Source organism: Nanorana parkeri, unplaced genomic scaffold (assembly GCF_000935625.1).
Source record: "Nanorana parkeri isolate BGI_ZX_2015 unplaced genomic scaffold, ASM93562v1 scaffold1, whole genome shotgun sequence".
Classification (NCBI taxonomy): domain Eukaryota; kingdom Metazoa; phylum Chordata; class Amphibia; order Anura; family Dicroglossidae; genus Nanorana; species Nanorana parkeri.
Window position 1 is genome coordinate 2,892,417 of NW_017306269.1, and position 14,938 is coordinate 2,907,354.

The following is a 14,938-nucleotide window of genomic DNA, read 5'->3' on the forward strand; positions in this document are numbered from 1 at the left end:
CAAATGCTTGCTGTACACACGATTATACCAACTGAGGCCCGTGTGTACAAGGCCTTAGAGATGAAGAAGTTACCTGAATTTCCAGTTAGGTTCTTCCCTTAATTTTCTAACCTGACCTGGAAATGTAAAAAAGGGAAATTGATAGCTATGTGCAACACCCTATTATACACAAGGCCCCAGGTAGTTAGATATATTGCACTATAGTGTGTACACATCGATAGCATACAGTATGACATGGAATGGGGGCTCACAGAGGGTTGAACTGCAGAATAAGAAAATTAAATTCATGTTTGGTCCCTTAATTTACTACCCGAAACAGCATCAAAAAAGGTTTTCCTATATAAAATGAACCAGACAAAATGCCATTTGGTTTTATAAGAGATGTACACTGCAGAAAAAACAATTTAAAGCTCATTCATAAAGTCAAATCTATTGCACACCAACGTAACATGATTGCAAAACAATGAAATGTGAAAGGAGAATATGTATATAAACCTATATTCATGTCTCAAGGGAGGCTGGGGGATGAAATGTTCCTCAGTACATCACTGGGGCTGATCATTCCATAAGAGGCAGCCCTTCCCACTTGGTACAGCAAACCTCAAAATATACGGAGCAGAAGCAGATTAGAGCTTCACTAAATATTAGCTGATTCATGAAATGTTTATAGGGGACTTAAAATAGGATCTTTTGTACTCCCCATAAAAACCTTTTCTGTGTTCATTGAAGGACACAGTTGACATCTTGAATATCTGACAGTAGGGTTATAGTGCCACCCGCTGTCAGAGATTGAAAATCTCCGCTCTGTCCTTCAACAAACGAAAGAGAAAATAGAATTTTTTGTACTCACTCTAAAATCCTTACATCTGCGTTCATTGAAGGACACAGCTGAGATCTTGCATCTCTGACAGTGGGTGGCGATATAACCCTACTGTCAGATATTCTAGATCTTAGTTGGGTCCTTCAATGAACAGAGAAAAAAGATTTTTCGGTAAGTTAAACAAATCCTATTTGCTCTTTCATTCATTGAAGGGCACAGCTGAGATTTTGAATCTCTGACAGTGGGTGGCGATATAACCCTACTGTCAGAGATTTCAGATCTCAGCTGTGTCCTTCAATGATTGAAAGAGAAGAGAAAGGTATATTTTTCTTACTCAAGCTTCAATTTGAATGTCAACTGCACCACCAACCTAAATTTAGCTTTTGGCGGACAGTTACCCATTCTAATAACTTGCCAATCTTTCTTTGTACCATACACACTCCAGTGCCCAGATCCTTAAGTAGTAGCTTTTTCCAGGCACCCAGCAAAGCATGAAGATTTGTCTCAGTACTCATAACAGCATAAATCTGCATTGCGGAGGATCTGATGATGGGGGACGGGCACCATCATTTGGCTTTGTAATGGATGAAGCATTTTGAATGTAATGCCAATTTTGATGGGCATATATCAGCACTGGAGCCTCAGTGATAAGAATCCAGCTTGTGATCCTAATAACCAGCAACCATGCATAAGAGCAGTATCTCTTTTAGGTGGAGTTGTCCTTTAAATAATGACTCTCTTTTCTCGTCCGCAGTGGTGAAAGCAAATCACACTAACATGATACATTTCCCCTAAAGTGATAATACAATTACCTATGTACTGTTGCCTGCGCTTGGAAGAGAAAAAAAAAAAGACATTTAAAAAGGTCCCTTTGACCTACAAATACATACAAACATTAGAAGCTGCCAATAATCATTCTGCAATCACCGGATGCAGAGAATTGTACTTTTCACAACAGTTTCTCATAAAACAATTAAGAAAAAACACTAAACACATACATAGAGTATAATCTAAGAAAAGGATTTGGGGAACATAAATTGCTGTTTAACTAATAGTCCATCCGTGAACATCATAAAACCAGAGCCTCACTATGGCCGTCACATCCACATTCAATGTGCACATCACAGGAAATCTGTTTTTAAATAGCAATGGGCTCTCGGAGGTGTGACATTTTGTGCCTCACCAGCAGACATTGAAAATACCCGCCTCTATTACAATGTACCCACAGCTATTCCTGCAATCCAGTATGGCTTGGCGTAACGGCAGCCATGATTGTCATACTTACAATAAAGATGGGAATTGGGGGGAGTGGAGCAGCTACTTTGAAGTTGGTGGAAGTGAAAAGGCAAATCCATAAATACATCAGGTTAAACGCACTCCAGCTCTGGGGGTAATGACACGTTAACCATCCACAGGTATTGCATATTTAGAAAGTACTCAGACTGTATCACTATACGTCAAATGCAAATGGCATGGAACAGTTTTAAAGGTGATAGTCTTATAGTGGCCAATCAGATGTTCTTTACATATCAAAACCTGCATAGAAAAAATGATAGGCAGAATCTGATTGGTTGCTATGGACAACACTTCCCTTACCTTTAAACTTTATAGAAAACCCCTAGCAGATGGAGCATGTAAAACATTAGCTAAGTTTACCCCCAAAGTACGTTTTTAAGCTTATTTCATCCTAAAAAGCCTAAATTATAATTAATCTCATTTGTAAAAAAATGCCTTAAAAACAAGAACAGCCAACAGGTTCACATTTGAGTTTTGTGACTGCGGTCAACGCAGGCAGTTCGCACCCCATGTGGATTTATATACGGCTGTATATTATATGTGGATGTGTATCATTTTTTTCCTTCTGCGATGTTACTGTGTTGTTCTGGACCAAGTTTCTTTGTATACAACAGCAGCTTTAATCATAATCAAATTCATTTAAAAAAATCTTGTGCTGCTGGAAGATAAGTCATCAGTGCAGGAAACAGAAAGCTGGAAGGACTTTTATCTCTTCTGCTTAAGAGAGAACAATGGACAAACCTTTTTTGGCTGTAGTTCTCTTTCGGATCACAGGAGGACATTTACTGATGTCCTCCTGTAAACCAAAACTCAGCATATAGCGGGCTATTGCCTGCTATATGCTGACAGCACAGAGTCGCGCTGCAGCCAGGAAAGATCCTGACAATATTGTTGGGATCAACCCCCCTGCCTGACTGACAGCTGGCTCAGCCTCTCTCGAGCCAGCTGTGCCCACCCCCTCCCCTGTGTGTCCCTCCAGTCAGTGCTGGAGGATTGGAGAGGGGAGGGGGGAATCCCCGTGGGGAGTGATGACTGATAGTCACCGCTCTCTGCAGGGAGAACATCAGTAACTCGGCAATCAGTGGTATGTGATCATTCAGTTCTCAAGCAATAGAGCCGACGTGTGACAGCTGCAGTGTCACACATCAGCTCTAACGCTGGGGATGAATGCATTTCACTCATCCCATAGTTCTCCTTTAAACTCTGCAGTTGTATAATAACATGCAAAGTTTTTAGGTACTTTTACAGCTGAGGTCAATTATTATGCAAGTCACAATCGTAAAATCAGGTTCAGAAAAACATATGATTGTAGCCTGCAGCATTTTTACCTTCACACATCCAAGGTAATCTTGGTGTGATTACAGTTTTCACCAAGTCAAACTATTTCCAGCTCTGGACAAGTAAAGTCTATTCAGTAGAAGTGACTTTTCAGTCTAGTGTTACATTCAGGAGCAGAAAACACACAACCGCTTTCAACCGTTACAAAATACGTGGTCATTATATGTCTCTGTAAAGAGACAGCAGACTGTCACTGTACAAGAGATTCTGTACAGAACCAATGCCAAGTAGGGCTAAATGTTGACAACCAATATACAAAAATAAAAAAGCAAAAAAAGAAAATAAAAAAGCTAAAAGTAGCTGAGAAGGCAAATCATTTTGCAGCAGATAAAAATAAAAAGAACAGTCTTTGAAAAACAGCCGTGCAGTTCATGAGTGGAGTTCATGGAATAGGTGAACTCCATAATAATGAGACAGTTCAATAAATAGAAGATCCAATAAATACAGTGTGCTAATTGAAGGCCTGACTGTCGCACCCATCGCTGTGGTGGGCCTTGTGATGGCCCTTGTAGGGCATTTCCAGACACAACTAGAGCTGTGTCGAGGACTGTATACTTGGGGCTGGTTCTACGGGACTGTCCACAGGAACCTGGTGGAGAGAAGAAGAAAAGTCAACAAACAATGCAATTCTATCCAGCAAAGCTAGGGGGGGAAAAAGGTTATTGGAACACGAGCCCAAACACAGATCCCTTTCTTCAGGATGTCACTGAAGACAGCGGATAATGAACTCACTGCTGTTGTGTGCCAATACTCTTAGGCCCCATTCACACGAGAAACGTCAGGCACGTACAGCTCTGTGCGCGGCCGTATCGGGCAGTTCCTGGGAAGGACAGGTGCTACTGTGTGATTAGTATGCAGCCCTGTCCTTTTCTATGGGAATACGCGGCCGTACGCCGCCCTACGCTCACCTCAAGTGCAGGTCCGTACGGTTGCGGGTGTCCCGGCTCGGACGCAGACAGGATCCATCCTGTCAACGTACGAGTACAGACACACGCACGGACGTGCAGGGCGCCGTATAGCTGCGCATTCCCATAGAGAAGGACAGGGGCTGCATACTAATCACGCGCATCACCTGTCCTTCCCGGGAGCTGCTCGATACGGCCGTGCCCGCAGCACTTAGCTGTACGTGCCGGCCTTTTCTAGTGTGAATGAGACCTACGAAGGGATAGCAACAGGAAAGGCATGAGAACGTTTCAAAGAAAATGGTGATCGTTCTGCCTCATCAAGTCACTGGGAGGTGAAGCTAATGGTATGCCTTTTAAATCCCAAAGATGATGCTTTGCAGAACCAACAAGCTTTCATTTGTAGCAAGCCATACCAAGACCACGATCATAAACATAGAGGGGTGGGACCCGTGCCCCTCAAGAAAAGGATTAGATGTCAAGTACAAAAATAATCTTTTCTTTCTCGTCATTGAGGAACACAGAAGTCCATGGGATGTCCAATGCAGTCCAAGTGAGGGGTGGGTGACAGCAAACAGCCCCAACATGAACAAGAGTTTGGGAGGGCCTTCAGATCAAGAGATTCCTGAGCAACCAATGGTCAAAACTGGCAACTGAGGACTCCAAACGCCCACCTGGTAAGGGGACAAAACTAACCAAAAAACAATAGAAACAAATCAAATTCCAGATTACTGGTAACCTCACTGGTGAGAGATACAACCCAACTGGACCATAGGTTATGCACCTTGTATATTATGTTATGTTATGACCATGTTATAAAACAAAGGGACACTTACTGCCTTGACTTCGGACTTGGTGATTCCAGCATTTATATTGTGTCTTCTAAGGTCGGACTTGATCAGAGCTGTAACAGGAGCACAGAAAATAGAATTGCAGAGCTAGAATGAAATACGAATGGCCTCATAACAATGTGCAGAGATATGATCTGCCCTGTGACCCATAACATATCAGCTGTGCACTAGCTGCACATTCCTCTTTCAGAATATATTATCTACAATGAATTTCAAACCTTTGGACTGAAGCGGATTATCTACAAAAGAAAAAAGGTGCGTGTATAAAAAATAAGCAAAAGGATCTAACGTGACGTGTTCCTGACATATATCAAGTGTTTGGCTAAATTATACCTTCTGCTTATAACACAGAAAGATTAGTAGAATAAAATAGAATTCCAACACCTTTTTCCAGTTTTGGATAGCACAGAGAAGCATTGAAACCTCTGCTGGTTTTCCATTGCCACAAAGCAGTGTGACCTCCACATAGATCTGCTGCAAATACTGCACAGATCTTTTAAATATACAGGGGGGATTTATCAAAACTAGACCAAACAGAATCTGGAGCAGTTGCCCATGGCAGCCAATCAGCATCTCTTTAGTTTGCCCAGCTAAGATTTGAAAATAAGAGAGAAGCCGATTGGCTGCAGTGCAAATCTACTCCAGTTTTGATAAATTCCCCCACAGTGTCTGGATATTTCTGCTTTGGATTTATATGGTGGCACCGTGGGCCACGCACCCTACTACACTGATTTTGGGTGATAGTGCAGGACAGGATGTTGAATGTAGGGATTTATTGTGGTCTGGCTCCCACTGGGAAGATTTCCCCTCACTTCCTGTCCTACAGACACAACAGGAAATGGAACTCAATGTTTCCAAAATAAGTGGAAATGCCACATTTGACAGCTGCCACTTCAACAGGTATCCTTGTTGGCAGATTTCCCCTCTACTCCTTTTTCGGTGATGACTATAACATTTTAGATGACATAATTTTCTGTATTGATGATAATGATCGTGTGGGGTTTTTTTGTTCTGTTTTAACCCCTTTAAAGGGTCGCTTTGAGAGCCCATTCACACCAGGGCGGTTGTAGATCAGTGCGGTTACCGCGCTGATCTCCAAAGGGAGGTTTTAATTGCGTTCAGCGCTTAAACACAATTAAAAGCACCCAAAACCGCGCTGATCAGTGCGGCAAAAATTTTCTTTAGTTCGGATTACGCGGTTGCATGAACGGTCCCATAGCAATGTATGAGATTGTTCATGTCGGCAGATCCGTACGGCCGAACCGCCCCGGTGTGAACGGGGTCTAAAGGAATATTTTGATGTCACAAAGGATTCAGGCGATTCTGAAGGCAAAAGAGATCTTAGACTTACCAGAGAGGAGTGTACCTAATAAAGAGGCCAGTGAGTCTACTGTATAAGAGATGTTTTTTTCTAAAGATGCCAACCAATCACAGTAATCCTTTGTTGGGTACCGATGTGATTAGTATTGTGACCAAGTCTCAGTCCTTGCAATAGACATGATCAATGACCAGAGCCATTGTGTGAAGCTTAAATACCTTTATTATAATACATGATATTGTCTCTGCCTTACTCAGCAGCTGATCATTCCACAACAAAACACACGCAAGGAAAACACTTATTACACTTTAATGTGTAGTAAATATGTGCCAGGAAATGCTGATCCTGATACGTACAGTTCAAGTTACTTATTCACCAGCATTAAGAGCAAAATGCAAACTGTTCACATACCATACAGACATTGCAATAACAAGGGAACACACTCTAGCAATTAACTTACCAGATCATAAACTAAGCTTGCCACCAGACTGTATTGCTGAATACGTACATCAGGACTGGTCTATTCCCAGCAGTATGGATGAAGGAATCTCCCGCCAGCTGTCAAAATTCCTGAACAGTGCCTGCATCTGATTGGATGCAGACACTGCTGGACCAACAATTGTCTACCCAATTCATCCCATTTTTCAGTCAAAGGATGTTGGGCAGGAGACTGCACACAGGGACACCTACTGAGCGAATTTCAGACAGTCCAAGATGAACCGGGAGAAATTTGATCAGTGTATAGCCAGCTTCAGGCATACAGGGTTCATTTCTGAGATTCCCCTCAGCGAAAATCCTATAGAACAGCTGAGGGTTGTAGTCTTATAAAAGTTTAAAGAAGCTGGAGTTTCAGGAAGTTTGTATTATAAGGCAATTGTGTGCAAGAGCATTCATAATTTTGTGATAATGTAAAATATCATTATGGTTATTATTAGGGATGCAATGATACTAGTATCGGTATTGGTGCCGATACCGAGTATTTGGGCGAGTACTTGTACTATCAGGAAGCCGGGCAGCAAGTCATTACATGCTGCTCGGCTTCCTGATTGGGAATCACGGAGCATGGAGCTCGTCACCGGGGAGCAAGGAGCTGGCTTCCTGGCCAATCAAGAAGCCGGAGGGCGGTTAATGACTACCCCCCCAAGCTTCCTGATTGGCCGGGAAGCATGTAATGCCTCCTGCTTCTTGATTGCTTGGGAAGCTGGCCAATCAGAAAGCCAGGCGGGGAGTCAATACCCGCCCCCCAGCTTCCTGATTAGCCAGAAAGCCGGGCTTCATGCTCCCTCGTCACCAGGGAGCACGGAGCCAGCTTTCAAGCCAATCAGGAAGCTGGGCAGCACGTAATAACTGGCCGCCAGGCTTCCTGGTCGGGAAGTTGGGCAATTAGGAAGCCAGACAGCGAGTCATTGGCCAGAAATCCGGCTCCATGCTTCTTTGTCACCTGGTGACAAGGGAGCATGGAGTCGGCTTCCCTGGTAATTGGGAAGCCGAGTGGCAAGGCATTACACACCGCCTGGCTTCCTTATTTCCGGTATCGGTATTGGCGAGTACAGAAAAAAAATATTGGTACTAGTACATGATACCGAAAAACCGATATTGGTGCATCCTTAGATATTATTATTATTGTTACTACAACTTTTATCCACAGCTCTGGTCACTATGCTGACCGCTCTCCTCTTATCTGTCCTTCATATAGGTGTACTTTATGTGAAGATCAATGGCATGTACTGCCACAGCCGACACTAAGCTGCTACAGAGAAAGTTAGCTGTGGGCCCCATGTAAATGTTGCTCTGGGGCCCAATGATGCGTAGTTGCACCCATGATCGTGCTTTAGTGTTTACACAAAACGTGTTTGCCGAGCCGCGGTCAGAACTGTACAAACTTGTTTTTTTCCTAAACCAGGTGACGGCATCGGAGAGGTAGAAATTCAATGTTGCTGAGATTGTGAAAAGAAATGATCAAGGTGGGAGGCACAGGAGAAAAAAAATGCTGTGATGAGCCGCAGTTACAGGGGAACGGCACTGAAACTCAACACCAAGCCGAGCCCGACATCGATAATGACCTGCATTGTTTTATTATCTGAGCAGAGAACTGGCTGGGACTCATTCTTTTCATATCAAAGTCACATAAGGCTCATATGATATCATATTCGCATAAGGGTCTGGGCCTTTAAGATGCTTCTAGTACAGGGGTAGACAAACCCTTGCCCTCTTGCTGTGGTGAAACTATAAATCCCATCTGCCTCTGGTAGTTATGCCTGTGGCTGTCAGAGTTTTGCAATGGGAATTGTAGTTGCACCACAACTGGAGGGCTGCAGTTGGCCTACCCCTGCTCTAGTCTATAGACCAGTCCCTGTAGGGGCCAAAACATGAAAGGAATGGGTGGATTGTGTCTGTTCCGCTTGCACTATAAAGTTTTGTATGCGGAGGAAGAAGTGGCACGCAGATCTCAGTTTTTGTGGATTTAATTTAAATAAAGAGTCTTCGTGGTCCGTTCATTGTGGATGAGTGGACTTTAACAAGGCAATCCTGAACCAAAACACCGCTTCCGAGGTGGAGGCAAGCCAAATTTCCCTGCCGTCAGTAGTTACTGAAATGTATGTGAATGCATTCCATGTACTCTGCATAGCATGTCAACAATATAAATAAGAAAAACAGTTCTATATCTATATGATGATAATATGCCATTTATTGAAAGCACATTGGATACTGACATCTACCTATCACCACCAGACATTACAACATGTCTGGATGCTATGGGAAACACACCTCTTTCCCAACAGAATGTATAGAGAGGAGGCATTGAATCCATTCCAATCACACCAGGGAGACTCTGAATGTTGTAACAGAGAAATATGGAGGCTGCCATCACTGACCTGCCATCTGCTAGATGCCTAGTTATTATGCCGACCATCTTCAATACTGAGCTGGAAGGAAAATGCCAATAGTCCTCAACTGCAATCTTGTTCTTGAACCAAGAGTGTCAACATGGCAGCCAGGCAACTAGCATTTGCAGAATAAGAAAACAACTATGGCAGCCTTTAGCCTGATTTCAATACTCGGAGCCTGAAGTCTCCTTCACGAAGCCTGACTTCAATACTCGGAGTCCCTGAACTCTAATATACCGTATTTTGCACTCCATAAGGCACACCGGACCATAGGACGCAGGCAGTTTCTGTGACAGAAACTGTTACAGAAGCTGCAGTTAGTGACCGTGGACGTGCATCTAAACAAACTTCCCCCTGTGAACAAAAAAAGTGAACCGTGAAATCACAGCACACAAAAACGTGCACAAGGGTGCAAGGTCCTTCAAAAGAAGGGACCTAATTTCCCGACCCCCCGCAGCGCAAGGCTCCTGACAGGGGTTGAGACTGTTGGTCCACCAACCCGAAGGCCGGTGGACCCCGATCCTTTGGGGACCTGCCGAAACAGGTCCCTCACAGTACTAGGCAGCACCCTCATGGGTGGGAGGAGACAGAGAACCCTATATAAGGGCACAGAATCTCCTCCCAGCATCAGGAATAGGCCCCGATGAAACCTGCACCTTCAGCATCTGTGGGTCTCTGTGGGAGAGACTGTCAAAGATGCGGCAGAAGTTTGGACTCTGGAGCCTCAGAGAACTCACCATCGAAGGGAAGTCACTGGTACTCCGCAGCGAGATTCTCCCTGTGTTGCAGTCCCTCGCCCAGGCCTGGCCCCCCCCGGGTCAACACCTGCAAGGCCATCACCAGGGCGGTGTTTCACTTCATCTGGGGCTCCAAGATGGACAGAGTGAAGCGGGCGGTTATGTTCAAAGAGCCCCTCAAAGGTGGAAAGGGCGTCCCGGACATTGCCACCATGCTGAGGGTTTTCTTTGCTTGTAACTGCATCCGCAGGACCTTGATTGAAAAGACTTTGGACTCTGCCGGGAACTCCATGTCCCATTTTTTCCTCCTGCCTCTTTGGAGGACCCTGGGACGGGACAAATGCCTGAGGACGGGACCGCATGGTCTCGAAACATCGCTAAGGAGATGTGTGTTATCTCAGTCAATAAACAGCATTGACTTTAATATCATGGAGTGCGAGTGACTACTTTCATCTATCAGTAATAAGGAAATATCCATTACTACGCTTCGTGCCGGCAGCGCGGATTTCCTAACTGCTATTCAGTGATCTTGTCATAATGATGACCAGGATGAAGATTCTCTGCTGCAGGGATCAGATGGTGAATAGATGTCTGTGTGGAGAATTCCTGCTGGGAAATCACACCGTGTAAATCTAAAAAAGAGCGGTCTGAATTACAGCTAGGAGTAAAACCGCACAAAGCTGCTTTGTGAAAGGTGACCGTGGACTCTGTCATTACCCTCTAATTATGTCTGTGTCTAAAAAGGTCTCAAAAGTTCTTGCAATAAATATAGATCCGTTAAAGCTGAAGTTTAATCTGCTTATATTTTGCCTTCCCTGTTGTCTCCTTTCCAATCCTCAACATTCTAGTGACATTTTTTTCATGACATACCTTATTTACACCAAGTGATGAAATCACTGGGTCTCTGTGCAATGCAGGCCATGTACAGCAAGCTGTCAGCCTTCCCACCAGCCATGGTTGCCAGGGTGCTGTACATTGCTTTCTGAAAATATCACAGCACCCTCCCTCAGTACTCCTCTCATGAGCCCTCAGCCCTGATTGTTGGCTCATGGGAGAAGTTATGTAAATATCAAAATGCCTTGATGAGTGATCGTCCTTTTGGAGAAGTGGGCATTCTTAAGCTGGCCCTACACCTATAGATATTCTGCAGACTTTCTATGGTCAGATGGTGAAAGTGCAAAAGATTCCCCCATCTACGCTAAACTGTGTGGATGGGCCAAGCTTCAGTATCTTGTTGGCAGCTGACTGTCAAAATACCTGAACAATGCCTGTATCCAATCAGATTGTTCCGGTATTTTGACAGACAGCGGGACCGACTAGCAAGATACTGAAGCTTGGCGCAGTGGGAGATTCCTCCACCCACAGTTTAGCGCAGATGGAGGAATCTGTTGCACTTTTTCCATCTGACCCTAGAAAATCTGCAGATAATCTCTAGGTGTATGACCAGCATAAGGCAGACCACACTTGTATGCATACTGTCTTAGATAATGCCCACATGTGATGCCGAGACTCCATGACTGAAAGCTCTCAGTAGCCTGGAGGAGAGGGCATTCCTAGGCAGACTACTCTTGTATTGCACTGCACACATGTGATCCTCCATGGCTGAAAGAACTGAAATCCAATGACTTAAAAAGGGGCAGGTCTGAGACAGTCAGGCTGCGGAGTTAAATGATGCTGGATGTCCTCCATCCAGCAAATAAGGCTTTATGTGACTTGCTGCAGCTAATAATGCATGCTGTGAGAAGCTCACAATATACAGCAAAATAAGAGCAAGACATTTTAGTACAAGTGAATGCAAGGCTGGAGTTCAGCTTTAATCTTGAATAGTGATTGTGTGTTGATTCTGTGTATAGAAACAATGGCCAAGCTACCCGTCCTTAGTAACAGTTCTGTAAACTGGCAACATGAATAAAATGGAAGCACCCTTTGGTTCTTGTAGACACCCATTTCTATCTTTCTGACTTTACATCATTTAACAAGGAATGGGTTTTCTTCACACATGCAATAGACTAGAGCTCACCTGTCAATATGATTCCCACAAACATCCAGGCACAGAGGAAAATATTCCCAGCTTTGGGGTTGTAGTCTGTTGTCAGCTTTCCCTGAGCCAAGGTGAATAAGATTCCAAATATCTGGAAAAGAAGTGACAATATCACGCTGTGATCCACTAAATATTGTACAGAAGTGCTCAGCACAGGTCACATCTAAACTCACAACTTATCATACTGTAAAAAAAGAAAAACACTTTAAAGAAAGGGTTCTGTATCATTTATACTTCCATAGAAAAACCTTCTCCGTCTTCTATGCAAGTATAAAATGACCATCGGTAAGAAACTGAATCTGCTCTAAGTCTATGTCAGGGCCAAAAATAAAAAAACAAAAGCAGTATATATATATATTTATTCATTAGGGATGCACCGATACTAGTAACGGTATCGGTGCCGAGTACTCATACTCACCCAAATGCTCCGAGGCCTAGCCCGATACTTCCTGTATCAGGAAGCCGGGCAGTGTGTCATTACATGCTGCCCGGCTTCCTGATTGGCCGGGAAGCCGGCTCCATGCTCCTTCATCACTTGTGACAAAAGAGCATGGAGCTGGCTTCCCGGCCAATTAGAAAGCCGGGCAGCGTGTAATCACTCGCTGCCCTGCTTCCTGATTAGTCCGGAAGCTGGCCAATCAGGAAGCCGGGCACCGTATAATGACACGGCGTCCGGCTTTCTGATTGGCCGGGAGGCCAGCTTCATGCTCCCCCGTCACCTCATGACACGAATGTCAGGATCACTATAGGACTGCTTATCTGTCTCTATGGGATCGCTCCTGGAACAGCAAGGTGTCGTTCCCTCGCTAGTAAGGAAGATTTTGCAGCATTTGGGGCCAGTGAGGGAACGATTCCACAGAGGCAAGTGGAAGGTTACCCCGTGACAGCAACCTTGGGTCTCCAGAACTGTGCCAATAACAGTATGAGAACAGAGGAATGAAGAATAACTTTCTTTTATCACACAGATCCCCTAGTACAGGGGTCAGCAACCTGTGGCTCCCGAGCCGCATGTGGCTCTTTCATCCCTCTGTTGCGGCTCCCTTCCCAGGGGTGGAACTACTCCTGGGGCCTCGGGCCTGAGGCTGTGGGGGGGCCCAGTGAGGTCCGGTCCTGGGCATCCCCCCCCAGCCCAGTGTCCAGTGAGTTACTAAGTCCAGTGAGTTACTAAGCCCACATATACCTTTATACATGCTAAAAGCTACCTTTATACATGCTAAAGGTAAAAAACGATGTATGCAGTGTTATCTTCATTTTAGATGTCAAAAGGGTTTTGTGGCTCCCGGTGTTTTCTTTTCTGAGGGAAACGGGTCCAAATGGCTCTGAGTGCTTAAGGTTGCTGACCCCTGCCCTTGTAGCACGCACGCCAGCTTCCCGCATCTACTAGGGCATGCCATGCATGGGGCATTGTGCCGATAGTTATAAAGAAATGAGTGGCAATTCACCTTTATATATGATTCTTACTAGGCCAGAGGCTGCTATTTTACTATCTGCGAAAACCATATTTACCTGGGCAGAGGCGTTCAGAAGGCCAGAGGAGGTGCCCTCAGACTCTGGATAGGTGATTTCAACAGCAAACTCGAATCCCAGAGGAAGATATCCGGTCATAAAGAATCTGAGGGGGGAAAGAAAAGACGGGTTATCCTCCTCCATAGGTTGTAGCTCCAGCAAGTGGAAACTGCTCAATAATAAAGCTGAAGTTTATTCTGCGTACATGTTGCCTTCCCTGGTTTCTCTCATGTCCCCTCATCAACATGCTCATTTCATTATTGTAACCGTTCCATTTTCATTTCAAACCTTGTTTTGGACTCATTGATGTAATCGGTGGGTCCCTGTACTTCCCTATGGAATGCAGGCAGATCATGGCTGGTGGGATGGTGGTAGGTCTCCTCTCAAGAGCCCTCAGCCCTAAAGCAAGCAGTGGGCTGGTTTGTGAGAGGAGATATGTAAATATCAATATGTCTTGATGGGAGGATATCAGTCCGGAGTAGTGGATGTTCCTACATTACATGTGCATGCAAACTCGTATAGTTAACGTCCACATGTGGTGCTGAGCCTCCATGATTAAAAACACTTTAATCCAATCAATGAAAGGGGGGGCCAGGGATAGTCAGGCTGCCGAGGAAAGTAGTAGGTGATGCTGGACGTCCTCCAGCCAGGAAATGAGGCGGGCTGTGTCTGACTTGCATGTTATGAGAAGCTCACAGTGTGAAGTGAAATCAGAGTAAAGGATTTCAGTATAGGAGAGAAGCCGGTACAACTGTACAAGACTTAAGAGAAAGCTGGAGTTTAAATCATGAAATTGTCACATTCTGGCAATATATTAAAGCAAATCCGGGCAAATCAAATTTGAACCCTTGCAGTGACGCTACCGACCCCCCCTCCCCGCAAGGGTTAAGTGCTCGTTTGTCCTAGGGAGTTCAAATAATAAAGTTATACTCACCCTGAACAGTAGGGCTGCAACAACCAAATCAATAAAATAGATAATGAGAATCACTGTCAAAGATACTCATCATCGATTAGTTGATTACAATTAGTTGATTCAGGCCAGCAGCCCTCCCCGTCCTGCCGCAGCTGCCCCTCTGCTCAGCCGTTCTCCCCCTCCTTGAAACTTTGCTCAGCCACCGCTGCCACCACTCTCCTCCCACTGCTCTCCCCCACTGTATCGGCAGAGGCAGCGGGTATCCACACAGGTTGGCCGTCAGGTGCTGGGGCCCGAGAGGGGGGGGGGGGCGCGGGGCGGGGGGGGC

General features: G+C 44.9%; 1 protein-coding gene across 1 annotated transcript in view; it reads right to left on the minus strand.

Annotated features, from left to right (window-relative positions):
* Positions 1–3,909: 3,909 nt before the first annotated feature.
* Positions 3,910–14,938, minus strand: part of FLVCR1 (feline leukemia virus subgroup C cellular receptor 1) — a 40,498-nt gene continuing 29,469 nt past the window's right edge. The window contains exons 7-10 of the mRNA XM_018552388.1: positions 13,698–13,803; positions 12,171–12,282; positions 5,193–5,260; positions 3,910–4,043 (exon numbers count right to left, since the gene is read on the minus strand). Coding sequence (XP_018407890.1) covers positions 3,984–4,043; positions 5,193–5,260; positions 12,171–12,282; positions 13,698–13,803 — 346 coding nt within the window. The 3' untranslated portion in view covers positions 3,910–3,983. The remainder of the gene's footprint in view (positions 4,044–5,192; positions 5,261–12,170; positions 12,283–13,697; positions 13,804–14,938) is intronic.